The 14,374-nt window shown below is 35.6% G+C and overlaps 1 protein-coding gene across 3 annotated transcripts in view; it reads left to right on the forward strand.

Moving 5' to 3' along the window:
* Positions 1-14,374, forward strand: part of RABEP1 (rabaptin, RAB GTPase binding effector protein 1) — a 99,165-nt gene that overhangs the window by 39,927 nt on the left and 44,864 nt on the right. For all 3 annotated transcript variants that reach the window (XR_013825129.1, XM_079905774.1, XM_079905773.1), the window contains exon 3: positions 13,245-13,448. Coding sequence is in view for 2 of the 3 variants with exons in the window: in XM_079905774.1 (XP_079761900.1) it covers positions 13,245-13,448 (204 nt within the window). In the remaining variant the exon portion in view is untranslated. The remainder of the gene's footprint in view (positions 1-13,244; positions 13,449-14,374) is intronic.

Below are 14,374 nucleotides of genomic sequence, written 5' to 3' on the forward strand. Positions count from 1 at the left end.
AAACGAATCTATATACAAAACAGAAACAGATTCACAGACATAGAAAACACACTTAAGGTTACCAAAGGGGAAAGGGAGATGGGGAGGGATACATTAGGCATATGGGATTAACAGATAACAAACTACTATACATAAGAAGATAAACAATAAGAAATTACTATATAAAACAGGAAACTGTATTCAATATCTTATAATAACCTATAATGGAAAATAATATTAAAAAATATGTAACTGAATCAATTTGCTGTATACCTGAGACTAACACAATATTGTAAATCAACTATACTTAACTTAAAAAAAACCCACATCTTTTGGTTAAAAAAACTAATAAAAAGACACAATTACTGGTACAGTAGAGATGTGAAAACATAGGAGTACTGTGCATGTATGTCTATGCCAAAAAAAAATTGTAAATTTAGATGAATAATTTTCTAGGAAATATGAGTTACCAGAATTACCTCAAATAGAAACTGAATAAACCATAACCATAAGAGAAACGGAATCAATAAACAGAATTCTTACTCACAAAAGGATGTCACAGGCATAAGTTTTATAGGCAAATTTTAAAAAATCTTCAAGGAAAATTTGTTCCTATCTTTTATATACTGTGTTAGTAACAAGAAAAAACTAGAGAGCTATCCACTTCGTTTTGTGGGATTAGTATAACGGAAGCAGTAATACTAGTGTACCAATAAACCAGTCTTGTTTATGACCATAGACTTTAAAATCCTAAATAAAATTGACTTCAGGGACTTCCCTGGTGGTCCAGCGGTTAGGACACTGTGCTTTCAGTGCAGGGGGTGTGGGTTCGATCCCTGGTCAGGGAACTAAGATCCCACATGCCACGCGGTGCAGTTAAAAAATTGTTTTTAAAAAATTGATTTCAGCGGAGTATTAAAACATAGTATATACCGTGACCATGCATACTAGGAGCACAAGGATAGTTTAACATTGCAACATCTATTGATGTAACTCACTGCATTAACAAATGAGAAAAACCAGAAAGCACATTCAATAAAAGTTAATACACTTTAGTAATACGAGTTCATACTAGTTCCTAGCAAATGAGGAATTGAGGGGGCCTCTCTGTTTCTATTAGAAACTAATAGAATATATTATACTTCATGATAAAACAAGATAAGAAGGCCTATTGTCAGTACTTTAATTCATTTTAATACTGTAGGTCCTCCTAGCCAATGCAATAAAATAGAAAGAAATTAGTTATAAAATTTGGGAAGTTAATGATAATTTTGTCTCTGTGGAGTCCATATGATTAACAAAATAGAGGAACCAAGAGAATCCACACTATTAGAACTAAAGAGAGTTATCAGCATTGTTGGTATGAAGATCAATATAGAAGAATCAATAATGTTTCTCCATATCAGTAACGACTAGAGAAGTAAAAGAAGAAAAAGCAACCCTGAAGTAAATAAAAAAAAGAAAAAGAATCATAATCCTTAGTCACTTGGGAATAAGTCTAAACAAAGGTGTGCAAAACTTTTATAGAGGAAAGTTATAAAACAGAGTTAAAGGACATAAAAGAAAGCCTGAATAAATGGAATGAGATACCATGTTCATAGGTGGAAAGACTTAGTGTTGTAAAGATGCTAACTTTCACTTCAGTCTATAAGTTCAGAGCAATTCCAGTGAAAATCTAGTTTATTCCCTTTGGGATCTTCCAGACTGTCTTCAGATTTACAAGGAAGAACAGGCTCAAGAAGATGGTGACCCACTATAGGTAACTGCCAATTTATAGGAAATGCAAAGAAAAAAGGAACAAGTTCATCTATGTTATAGGTATGCAGTTAGCAAATCCAGACTGTGCGAAGTTCTACGAGACAACCTAGTTTCCTCAACAAATAAAGTACAAGGAGAAAAGAGATGGAGGGAGAAACCTATAGATTAATAGAGACTTAAGATATATATCAACTAGCTGTAGTATATGGACATTTTTGGATTCTGATTCAAAGAGCTGAACTGTTTTAAAAACATTAGACAAGTGGAAATTTCAACACTGGTTTGATGATATTCAGGTATTGTTAATTTTTTTCAGGTGTGAAAATGGTCCTTATAAAGTGAAATAAGGCAGTCAGAAAAAGACAGTATGATTTCACTTATATGAGGTGCCTAGAAAAATTAAACTTAGAGAAAGAAAGTAGAATGTGGTTGCCAGGGGCTTAGAGGAGGCAGGGAAATAGGGAGTTGCTGTTTAGTGGGTATAGTTTTAGTTTTGTAAGATGACAAGTTTTGGAGATTGGTTGCACAACAAGGTGAATAACTTAACACCACTGAACTGTACACTTAAAAATGATGAAAATGGTAAATTTTATGTTACATGTACTTTAAAAAATGGCCTTTATCTTTTAAGGTTACATACTGAAATATTTATGGGTAAATGATAAGTTTGAGAGGTCCATTTCTAGAATGGTAATATGAGGAGCTCCACAGACCCACTGCCCAGCAAAACTTGGGAAAATTATTTTAAAGAACAACCATTTAAAGTCTCTAGAAGTAGTCCTAAGGCACATAGCAAATGAAACATTTTTCCCAGAAAATCTGTTAAATCTTGGTAAAAACAGAGTCTGGGACATTTGATCCATGAACCACTTCTTCCTTCATCTCTCCCAGCCTGGTGTGATGGAAACTGCACTCCAGGCAGGTGATGCTGGGAACACAGGTTTCCCTCTCTCCTGAGTTCACAGTTGAGGACCATAGAACTCCCCCTACCCCAGCCACTTGTTGTAGAGGATAAGTATCAGTTGAGTGTGGCCAAGAGATCTGGAACTCTTTTCTTCCCTCTGGCCCCTATTCCTTAGGATGCAGGCTCTAACTTGGGTGCTACATACTGAGAATATTGGGGCCCTGATAGCCTTTGCTCTAACTTGTTTGTTGGGTGGAAGTTCTATGCTGGGAGAAGCAAGCCAAGGACATCAGAGGCTACCACTTCATCTCCCGCCACTCAGTGCCCTGTTCCTAAAGCAGATATATCACTCAGAAGAGCACCAGCAGGTGAGTATAGAGTTTGACGGATGTGGATCAGGGAAAGAGATACTCAGAAGGGAGCCCTGCGAAAACGGTTGTCATCCCAGAGTGACTGCACATGTCCAAATCTGTACCTTCTGAGGAGCAACATCAGAGGTTTCACACTGCAGGAGTTGGAGGAAGTGGGAGAGAAGAAATAGACTTTACTAAAATCCAGTCAACCACTAAACAAACAAACAGCAGACGACAGTAACAAGCTGGTAAGGGAGTAGGGCTGAACCAGTACCAGAGTTATTGCAGTGTATTACCAAAAAATGTTTTCAAACAAAAAAAAATTAGGAGAAACTGTGGCCCGTACAAAGGAAAAAAAACATGCAGTGCGTATGAGGGTGACCAGATGTCAGATTTAACAGACAGAGACTTCAAGGAAGTCATAAGTACGTTTAAAGAGCTGAAGAAAACTATGCTTAAAGAAGTAAAGTGTGACAGTGTTTCATCAAATAGAGAATATCAATAAGGAGAAATTGTAACAAAGAACCCAATGGAAATTCTGGGGTTGAAAATTATAATAACTAAAATGAAAAATTCACTATAGAAGCTCAACAGTAGATTGAACTGGCAGAAGAAAGAATTTATTAACTTAAAGATAGGTCAGTTAAGATTATCCAGTCTGAAGTACAGAAAGAAAAGAGAAAAATGAAGAGCATTGTAGAAATGTGGGACATCATTAAATATGTCAGTAAACACATAATGGGAGTGCTAGAAAGAGAAAAGAGAGGAAAAGAAAAAATAATTGAAGAGGAAATGGATGAAAAATTTCCAAATTTGATGAAAAGCAATAAACTGCACATCTAAGAAGCTCATTGAACTCCAAGTAGTATAGAGGTGTGCAAAGAGATCCACACAGAGACACATCATAAGATTAACAGCCGACTTCTCATTAGAAACAATGGAAGCAAGGCAGTGGGATTACATTTAATGCTCAAAGGGGGGGAAAAAAACTGTTAACCAAGAAGCCTATATATAGCAAAAGCATCTTTCTAACATGAAGATGAAATAAAGATATTCTCAGATTAATAATAAAAAAAAAAGGCTTCCCTGGTGGCGCAGTGGTTGAGAGTCTGCCTGCCGATGCAGGGGACATGGGTTCGTGCCTCTGTCTGGGAAGATCCCACATACCGCAGAGTGGCTAGGCCCGTGAGCCATGGCCGCTGAGCCTGCGCGTCCGGAGCCTGTGCTCTGCAACAGGAGAGGCCACAACAGTGAGAGGCCTGCATACCACAAAAAAACAACAACAACAAAAACCCAAAAAGCGGAGAGAATTTTTTTCTTAGCAGACTGCCTTATAAAAAATACTAAAGGAAGTTCTTCAGTTGAAAGCAAGTAATTATAGACAGTAATTTGAATTCACATGAGAAAAACAGAGTCCCCAGTAAAGGTAATTGTGTATTTTTTATATGTATATATATACACATAAAATACATATACACATATATTTATATTTGCTTTATTGAGCCCATAGCAAATGGAAATTTAGTATATTTGCCAATATCAGCACAAAGGAGTTGGATGGGAGGAAAGCTATATTGGACTAAGGAAATGACACCAGATAGTAATTCCAACCCACAACATCAAGTGGAGAAAGCCAGAAATGGTATATAAGAAGGGCGATATAACAGATGGTATAAATATATACTTGGTCTCCTTTCTTTTCTCAGATTTTTAAAGACAATTATATGAAGCAATAAGTATAACAGTGTATCATTGGGTGTATAACATATGTAGGTGGCAGTGTATATAGCAATAATAGCATAGACATGGAGAAAGGGAAGAGAGCTATAGAGGAGTAACATTTCTATGTTTCATGGGTATTAGGGTTATACAAATCTGAAGTAGATTCTATTAAGATGTATATGGTAATAAGACTTACCTGGTGGTCCAGTGGGTAAGACTCTGTGCTTCCAATGCAGTGGGCCCGGGTTCGATCCCTGGTCGGGGAACTAGATCCTGCATGCCTGCTGCAGCTGAGAGTTTGCATGCTGCCACTAAGAGGTCCACATGCTGCAACTAAAAAGATCTTGCATGCCACAATGAAGATCCCATGTGCTGCAACTAAGACCCGGTGCAGCCTAAATAAATAAATAAATATTAAAAAAATAGATGTACATGGTAAGCCCTAGAGCAACCACTAAAGAAATAACACAAGAAAATATAATGAAACAATTTTGAAAGGAATTAATATGTTACATTAGAAATTATTCACTTAAGTCAAAAGAAAGCAATGAAAGAAGAACAGGAGCAAAAGGACATAAGATACAGTAAACAAAAGTTGCAAACTTAAATCCAACAATATTGTGATATTAATAATATTAAATGTGAATGGATTAAAGAATCCAAACAAAAGGCAGAGAGTTTCAGAGTGGTTAATAAAACAAGATCCAACTATATGCTGTCTAGTTGATACATTTTAGATTCAAAGATACAAATAGAGTGAAAGTGAAAGTCTGAAAAAAATGTATTTTGCCTACAGCAACAATAAGAAAGCTGGAAAGACCATACTAATATCAGGGAAAATAGATTTTAAACCAAAAATGGTAGTAAAGAATGACATTTTATAGTGACAAAGGACCGATCCATCAGGAAGACAAAATAGTTACATACACATCTAACTACAGAGTCCCACAATAGAGGAAGCAAACTGACAGAAATGAAGGGAGAAATACACAGTTTGACAATAAGAGTTGTATTTTTCAGTATTCCACGGAGAAGATCAACAAGGAAGTAGAAGATTTGAGTATAAAAGGAGTGATAATACAATGTTTGTTCTCTGACCACAATGGAATGAAATTTGGGAAACTCACAAATATGTGGAAATTAGGTAATACACTCCTGAGTAGCCAGTAGCTGGAAGAGAAATCACAAAGAAAATTAGAAAATGCTTTGAGATAAATGGAATTGTAGACATACCATTCCAGTCCTTATGTGATGCAGCTACACCAGTTCTTAGACATATGTAACTATAAATGCCTGTATCAAAAATGAAATATTTCAAATCACTAATCTTTTACCTTAAGACACTGGAAAAAGTGTTAATGAAACCTACAGCAAGTAGAAAGAAGGAATTAATAAGATTAAAGTAAAAAATCAGTGAAGCACAGAATAGAAAAATCAGTGATGAAAATCAATGAAACTGATAGTGCTTTCTTTGGAAAGACCAACAAATTGACAAATCTTTAGCTAGATTGACCAAGAAATGAATACAGGGCCATTACTACTGACCTTACAGAAATTAAAAAGAAGTGTAAGGGAATACTGTGAATGAGGAAGTGGACAAATTCCTAGAAAGATACAAATACCAAAACTGACTAAAGAAGTAGAAAATCTGAATTAGACCCATAGCAAATAAAGAGATTGAATTTGTAATTAAAAAACTACCCACAAAATATGAAAAGAAAAGCCTAGGTTCAGATGGCTTAAGTAGTGAATTTTACCATATGTTCAAAGAATTAACACTAATTCTTCTCAAACTCTTCTAAAAAGTAGACAGGAGGATGCACTTCCATACTCATTTTATGAAGCTAGTATTATTACCCTATATCAAAACAACATGGACATCACAAGCAAAAAACAAAACCAAAAAATTACAGACCAATATTCCTTATGGATATAGATGCAAAAATCCTCAGCAAAATACTAGCAAGAAGGTCAGCAACACATAAGAAGAATGATATACCATGACTAAATTGGATTTATCCTAACAATGCAAGGTTGATTCAATACCTGAAAAATCAGTTAATGTAATGCACCACATTAATAGGATGAAAAACAAAAACTTAACGATCGTCTCTAAAGACACAGAAAAGGCATTTGACAAAATTCAACACCCTTTTATGATAAAAACACTAACCGAACTAGGAACAGAAGGAAACTTCAACCTGATAAAGGGCATCTACAAAAAGCCCGAAGCTAACGTTATCACACTTAATGGTTAAAGACTGAATGCTTTCTCCGTAAGATTGGAACAAGACAGTGATGTCCACTTTCACCACTTCTATTCATCCAGAGCAATTAGGCCAAAAGGAAACGGGGCGGGTGGGGGAATAAAAAGGAATCCAGATTGGAAGGGAGAAGTAAAACTATTTCTATTCTTAGATAACCTCTTTTATATAAAAATCATAGGGAATCCACTAAAAAAACATTTGTAGTAATATATGAATTCAGCAGGGTTGCAGGATACAAGATGAATATACAAAAACCAGTTGTATTTCCGTACACTTGCAACGAGTAACCTGAAAATGAAATTAAGGAAACAATTTCAGTTACAATAGCATCAAAAATGGATAATAGAACTTCCCTGGCAGTCCAGTGGTTAAGAGTCCACGCTTCCACTGCACCACTGCAGGGGGCACAGGTTCAATCCCTGGTCCGGGAAGATCCCACATGCTGTGTGGTGTGGCCAAAAAAAAAAAAAAAGAGTAATAAAGAAATTTAACAAGTGTACTTATTGTACACTTACACTCTGGGAAGTTCAAAAACATTGGTGAAAAAAAACTTAGAGGTCTAAATAACTGGAAAGACATCCCATGTTCATACATCAAAAGATTTAGCATTAGCAATACTCCCCTGATATACAGATGTAATGCAGTGTCTTTCAGTATCTCAGTTGCTTTCTTTGTAGAAGTTGACAGTTTGACCCTAAAATTTGTGTGAAAATGCTAGGGATCCAGAACAGCCAAATATTCTTGGAAAACAAAGTTGGAGGAATCACAAAACTTACTACAAAGCAACGGTAATCAAGATAGTGTGTGGTTCTGGTATAAGGATAGGAGTAATTCAGTGTAATAGAATTGTGAATCCAGAAATATATATGAAAAATTGATTTCCTGCAAGGTGCCAAAACAATTTAGCAGGGCAGGAATCGTCTTTTAAATGAAGTGTATTGAGACATCTGCATGTCTACATGCTATAGAAGGACATTGGATCCCTGGCATCTACAAAAGTGTCAAGGACCTAGGTTTAAAAAGTAAGCTATAAAACTCTTAGGAGAAAATGTAGGGGTAAGTCTTTGTGACTTTGGATTCAGCAGTGATTTCTTAGATATGACACTACAAGCAGAAACAAACAATGAAAAATTAGATAAGTTGGACTTTGTGAAAAATTAAAAAATTTTGTGCTCCCAAGTACACTATCCAAAAAGTGAAAAGACAATCCACCAAATGGGAGAAAAGTTTGCAAATATTTTATCAGATAAGGGACTTTTATCTAGCTTATATAAAGAACTCTTACAATTCAATAATAGAAGACAGCCCAATTAAAAATGGTGAACAGTTCTGGATAGACATTTATCCAGAGAAGATACATAAATGGTCAGTAAGCACATGTTAAGATGCTCAATGTCATTATCTACCAGGGAAGCACAAAATTACAATGAGATGCCACTTCACACCCATTAAGATGGCTATATCCAAGTCGGTTAATAACAAGAGTTGGCAAAGATGTGGAAAATCAAAACCCTCATACATTGCTGACAGGAATGTTAAATGGTCTAGTAACTTTATAAAACAGCCTTTCAGTTCCTCAAATGGTTAATCATAGAGTTACCATTTGACCCAGCAGTTCCACTTCTAAGTATATACAAGAGAAAAGAAAACATGTCCATGTTTTCGTAAGAAAACATGTCCATACATAAATTTCTATGTGAATTTTCATAGCAGCAGCATTCATAGTAGTCAAAAAAGTGACGAACAACCAAATATACGTCAACTGATACATGAATAAACAAATTGTTTTTGTTATTCCTCCATAAAAGGGAATGACATACTGATAGTACAACATAGATGAACCTTGAAAGAACTATGGTAAGTGACAAAAGCCAGTCACAAAGTATGTATGACTCCATTTATATGAAATGTCCAGAATAGGTGATAGGGATAGAAAGTAGATTAGTGGTTGCCTAAGACTGCCAGGTTAGAGGGTTGGGGGGTGATAAAAAGTATTGGATTTCTTTCTGGGGTGATTAAAATGTTCCAAAGTTGATTGTGGTGATGGTTGCACCAGTCTGTGAATACGTTAAAACAATGAGCAATCACTACACACCTATTAAAATGGCTCAAATCTAAAACACCAAAAGCTGCTGATGATGTGGAGCAACAGGTACTTTCATTCATTGCTGGTGGGAATGCAAAATGGTACAGCCACTTTGGAAGGCAGTTTGGCAGTTTCTTACAAAAGTAAATATACTCTTAGCATATGATTCAGCAATTTTGATCCTTGGTATTTACCTGAATGAATTGAAAATGTATGTCCATGCAAAAACCTGCACATGGATGTTTATAGCAACTTTATTCATAATTGCCAAAACTTGGAAGCAACCAAGATGTCCTTCAGTAGATGAGCAGGTGAACTGTGGTACAGTGGAATATTATTCAGTGTGAAAAGGAAATGAGCTCTCAAGTCATGAAAAGTCATAGAGGAAACAGATGTGTATTATGAAGTGAAAGAAGCCAATCTGAAAAGAATCTGTGTGATTCTAACTATGACTTTCTGGAAAAGGCAAAACTATCGAGACAGTGAAAAAGCTAAGTGGTTGCCAGGGGTTAGGAGGATAGGAGGAATGACTAAGCAAAGCAGAGAGGATTTTTAGGGCAGTGAAACTTCTCTGCATAAGATTGGTGGACACACATCATTATACGTTATCCTGATGTAAACTGTGGACTGCGACTAATAAGGATGTGTCACTGTAAGTTCAGAGATGGTGACAGAGGTACTGCTGTGGGGGATGTCAGCAGTAGAGGAGGTTGTGCGTGGGGAGGCAGGGAGTTTATGGGAACTCTGTACTTTCTGCTCAGTTTTGCTGTGAACCCAACATTGCTCTAAAAAGTAAGGTTTATTAATTTAAAAAAATGTCTGGGACTTATCTCAAAGCAATAAGTTGTAGAATGCAAACTGGTGGATGGGACAAGATTGCCTGCGGGGGTATGGTTGCTGGATCTGAGTGATTGGTGCATGAGGCTTATAATAATTTTTGATATCTGGGAGGCCAAGTCCCCCCACTTTATTCAAAACTATCATGGGCTTTTAAAATTATTTACTATGGAAAATTTTAAACATACACAAGATTATGCTAAATATTATAAATAATGCTATACTAGTCTAGACAATATAGTATTGGCATGAATTGAATAGACAAATAGACCATATTTATAGCATAGAGGTTTCATAATCAGATCCACATATATGTAGAAATTTGATATATGACATAGATGACATTATAAACATGGGAAGACTGGGGCAAGAGTTTAGAACAAGGGGAACATCTGTATAGAAAAAGTAGATTCCTAGCTCACACGTGAATGCCCCTGAACTATAATAGCTGATCTATTGGTACTCTGGTATTGCAGTTAACGAATGAGGTAGTTGCATGTATTAGCAATCTCAAAAACTGATGGATGTGAGGTAATTGCAGAAGAATACTATGCTACGAGAGCCTTAAGGTTTAAAAACCTGTAACATAAAGGTGTGAAATATGCAAGGTAATGATAACTCCAAATTCCTGATAGTTGTTACTCTGAAGAAAGTAGTGTATTTGTAATGTTTCATTTCTTAAGGTTAAAAAGAAATTGAAGCTGATGTAGCAATAATGTTAAAAATTATTAAGCCAGGTGATAGGTAATAGGTGTCCATTACAGAATTCTTTATATTTGTTTCTGTGAAATATTTTATAAAGTATGAGTATCACCAAATGAAGTGTCTTGTTTGGATCCTAATTCAAACAAATCTTCAAGAAGACATTTTAGTGGCAATTGGGGAAATTTCACTAAGATTGAGTATTAGATTATATCAAACAATTATTAGTTAGGTGTGACAGTGGCACTGTGTATATGTAAGAAAATATCCATGTTTTCAGAGATGAATATGTAGTGCATTAGATACTGTAATACAGTTTCTGGGACTTACTTTTAAAAAAGAATAGTTGAAGTAAATGGCAAAATCATTATAATTGGTGATAGGTATGTGGAAGATTGTTGTAATATAATGCTCTCAACTTTTGAGTCTGTAAATCTTCATAATTACATATGCAAAAACAAAAAAATTGTTCTTTAATAATAATTTGTACTATTGGCTACCATGTTTGAAATGCTTTGTTACAAAATTTTTTTTAAGTTCTGTTTGTTTCCTGGTTTAAATATACACATATACATATATTTAACATATATACTATATATCATGTATAATAAATAATGTGTATTATGTCTTATGTAAATATTTATAAAGTGAGTCAGGAATAAAATTTGATCCACTCTTCCTCCAGGATCTCTATACTGCTTTTAACTGTGAGGAAGCATGCCAAAATTAGTATTTAGGTTTATTATTTATTTGCAGTTTTTCTTTTCATGGTGACAATGTGGTAGTGAATAGCTCTGGGTGATTTCCAAGAAGTCAAAAGTAGCAGGGATAATTAGCATGAGGTGGTGTTAAGTATATAAACTTGAGCCTTGACAGAATTGTATTAATTTCTCAGAAATTAATAAAGTATTCCAGAAATAATGCTTTGTCTTTTATTTCACATTTTATGAAATAGCACTTAGAATATAGAGTTGATAAACACACACACTTTTGTGGTTTCACGTGTTTATGTCTTTACTCAGTTTCTGGGTCATTCCCAGTCACACACCTACCACTATTTATTCGATAGCCATCTTGCCTTCAGGATACTTTAGATAGTTACTTTCTGCAACTAATGCTTATAACTGTCTGGCTAGTGTTTCAGAATATTTTAATAGTGGGGACAAAATGATGTGAAACTGACGTTGAGAGAGTAAAGATTTCTTAAATGACTTCACTTAAAATTAGTATGACTAGGTTTTTTCCTGTTATTTGAACTACCAAATTGTTAATTCCTGTGATTGTTTGATAATGATGAATATCTTTACAACTTTTAAAAGTTCTTTCATTGATACTATCTCTTTGACGTTTTTCAAGTACTTAGAAGTTTATACAGAAAAGTGTTGCCATTATTCTGGCTTGATGGCCTTGTGATGCCATTAAAGTTACACAGCTGTTAGTAGTAGCGTTAGAACTTAAATTGTTTTCATGGCTGGTCGAGGTAGTTATTGTGCTCCGTAAAGGAAATTGATGACTTTGCAAAGATGAACAGTTCTTCTGCATAAATATTTTTTAAAAAGGAAGTTGAGGGCTTCCCTGGTGGCGCAGTGGTCGAGAGTCCGCCTGCCGATGCAGGGGACACAGGTTCGTGCCCCGGTCCGGGAAGATCCCACATTCTGTGGAGCGGCTAGGCCCGTGAGCCATGGCCGCTGAGCCTGTGTGTCCGGAGCCTGTGCTCCGCAGCGGGAGAGGCCACAACAGTGAGAGGCCCGCGTACCGCAAAAAAAAACAAGGAAGTTGAGACAAACAGCAGCAGACTGGGAACAGTTTTGTAAGATAAAATAGTATTAATATCCAGTATGTATAAAATATTCTCCCAAATTAGAAGAAAAACAATTCATTGGAAATCACAGGTAAAAGATATCACCAAAGAGGAAATACTGGTCGCTAATAAATGTATGAAAAGATACTCAACCTCTCTATTAATAGGGAAATATAGATTTTAAAACTCACCATTTTCTACCCATGATGTTGGCAAGGACTTAAAAAAATGGAAAATAGTGACTGTTGGTAAGGGTGTGAGAAAACAGACACACCCCTATATACTGTTGGTAGGTTCATCTTTTTTGGAAGTCAATTTGGCCGAACAGATATCCTACTTAGGCTTAAATCATGTAGTAGGCACATCAGATCAATTTAATATTTAAGAGATGGTAAAGGGGTGCCGAGAAATTAATCCCAACTTTAAAAAAGCCTAGACCTAGTTATCTGCCATGTACTCTGGCTTTCTTTCTTCTTTTATTAACCATTTCTTGAATTGTGTTTCAATAACTTGTTTTATCATTAAAACAACTTTCTGAGGTGGGTATTTTTATTCTAATTTTGTAGATGTGGAAACTGAGGCCAGAGAGGTTAAATAAGTTAGCCAGTGGGTGAAAGAGCCTGAATTTAGTTCTAAAACTATGTGGCCTTAATCACTCTTTGGTTAGATAGTTAATAATTGATTCGTGATACCCAGCATACGTTAAATCTTACCTTTATTAAAATGATTTTCTAAGTTAACATATAAAAATGTAATGCTTAATTTTTTCATTAGAATGTCAGCCTGATAAAGGTAAACTTTTCATTAATGGAAAGTCTTTTACTTTTTTTCCTAGAGGATCTGAAGAGGCAAAATGCAGTTTTACAAGCTGCACAAGATGATTTGGGACATCTTCGGACACAGCTGTGGGAAGCCCAAGCAGAGATGGAAAATATCAAGGCCATTGCCACGGTGTCTGAGAATACCAAGCAAGAAGCTATAGATGAAGTGAAAAGACAGTGGAGAGAAGAAGTTGCTTCACTTCAGGCTGTTATGAAAGGTAAAGATAAAAACAGATCTATTTTATGATTTTCTAAGATAACTGATTCTGATGATTGAGAACATTTTCAGAAGGTCTTAAAATATATCCTGAGTTTCATTTATGTTTCATTTGTGGCTTTATGTATTACCATCTTCAAGATGTACTGTCATATTCAAAATAAAAGGGAAGCCAATGGGTATATCATCTGTATCTTTAACAAATTTAATAATGGAGAATTATGATGAGAGTGTTACAGAGATACTGCATTAAATGAAAACTATAGTTCATTATAAGGTTTAAAGCAGGGCTTCATAATGGATTTTCTTATAGGAGAGGCAGGCCAGTAATGTCAATGAATGAAGCTGTGTGTGGGCACAGGAAGTGTGCAGAACTGGAGAGACCTCCCATGCAAAGAGTGAAGTTACTATTTACACTTATTAGTTCCAGCTAATTATTGCCCATCCAGGCCAGTGTTGCCATAATTTTACATTGTAAAGAAAAATTTGGATTTTTATGTGAAATCTTCACTCAGTCTATGAGGTAGAGTGGCCTGTAGGTTAGAATAGGCTTTATGAGCTACCAGCTGGTGACCCTTGGTCCAAAGGAAGAGTAGCAGTTTAGTCTCTATCAACTTTTAGCACTAGTGCTTATTAATTCCTGCATTTCTGAAAAAATGATAATGAAATAAGCTGCCCCCTGAATCTTTGGGTTTCCAGAATTAGTTTTGTTAATAATATAAATGTGAAATAGTGATGACGCTTTTTCCCGTCTTCGCAGTTATGTGTCACTTTTGCCTTAGTACTCTGTGAGAAGGCAGGTAAGACAAGCACTGTTTTCTGAGTTTGTGGCCATCACCTAGGGATTACTCTAAGCCTCATGTTACATTCCTGACCATAACAGCTTACCCAAATAAGAATTCGTTTTTTTCACATGAGAAATCCAGA

Source organism: Stenella coeruleoalba, assembly GCF_951394435.1.
Source record: "Stenella coeruleoalba genome assembly, chromosome: 19".
Lineage (NCBI taxonomy): Eukaryota > Metazoa > Chordata > Mammalia > Artiodactyla > Delphinidae > Stenella > Stenella coeruleoalba.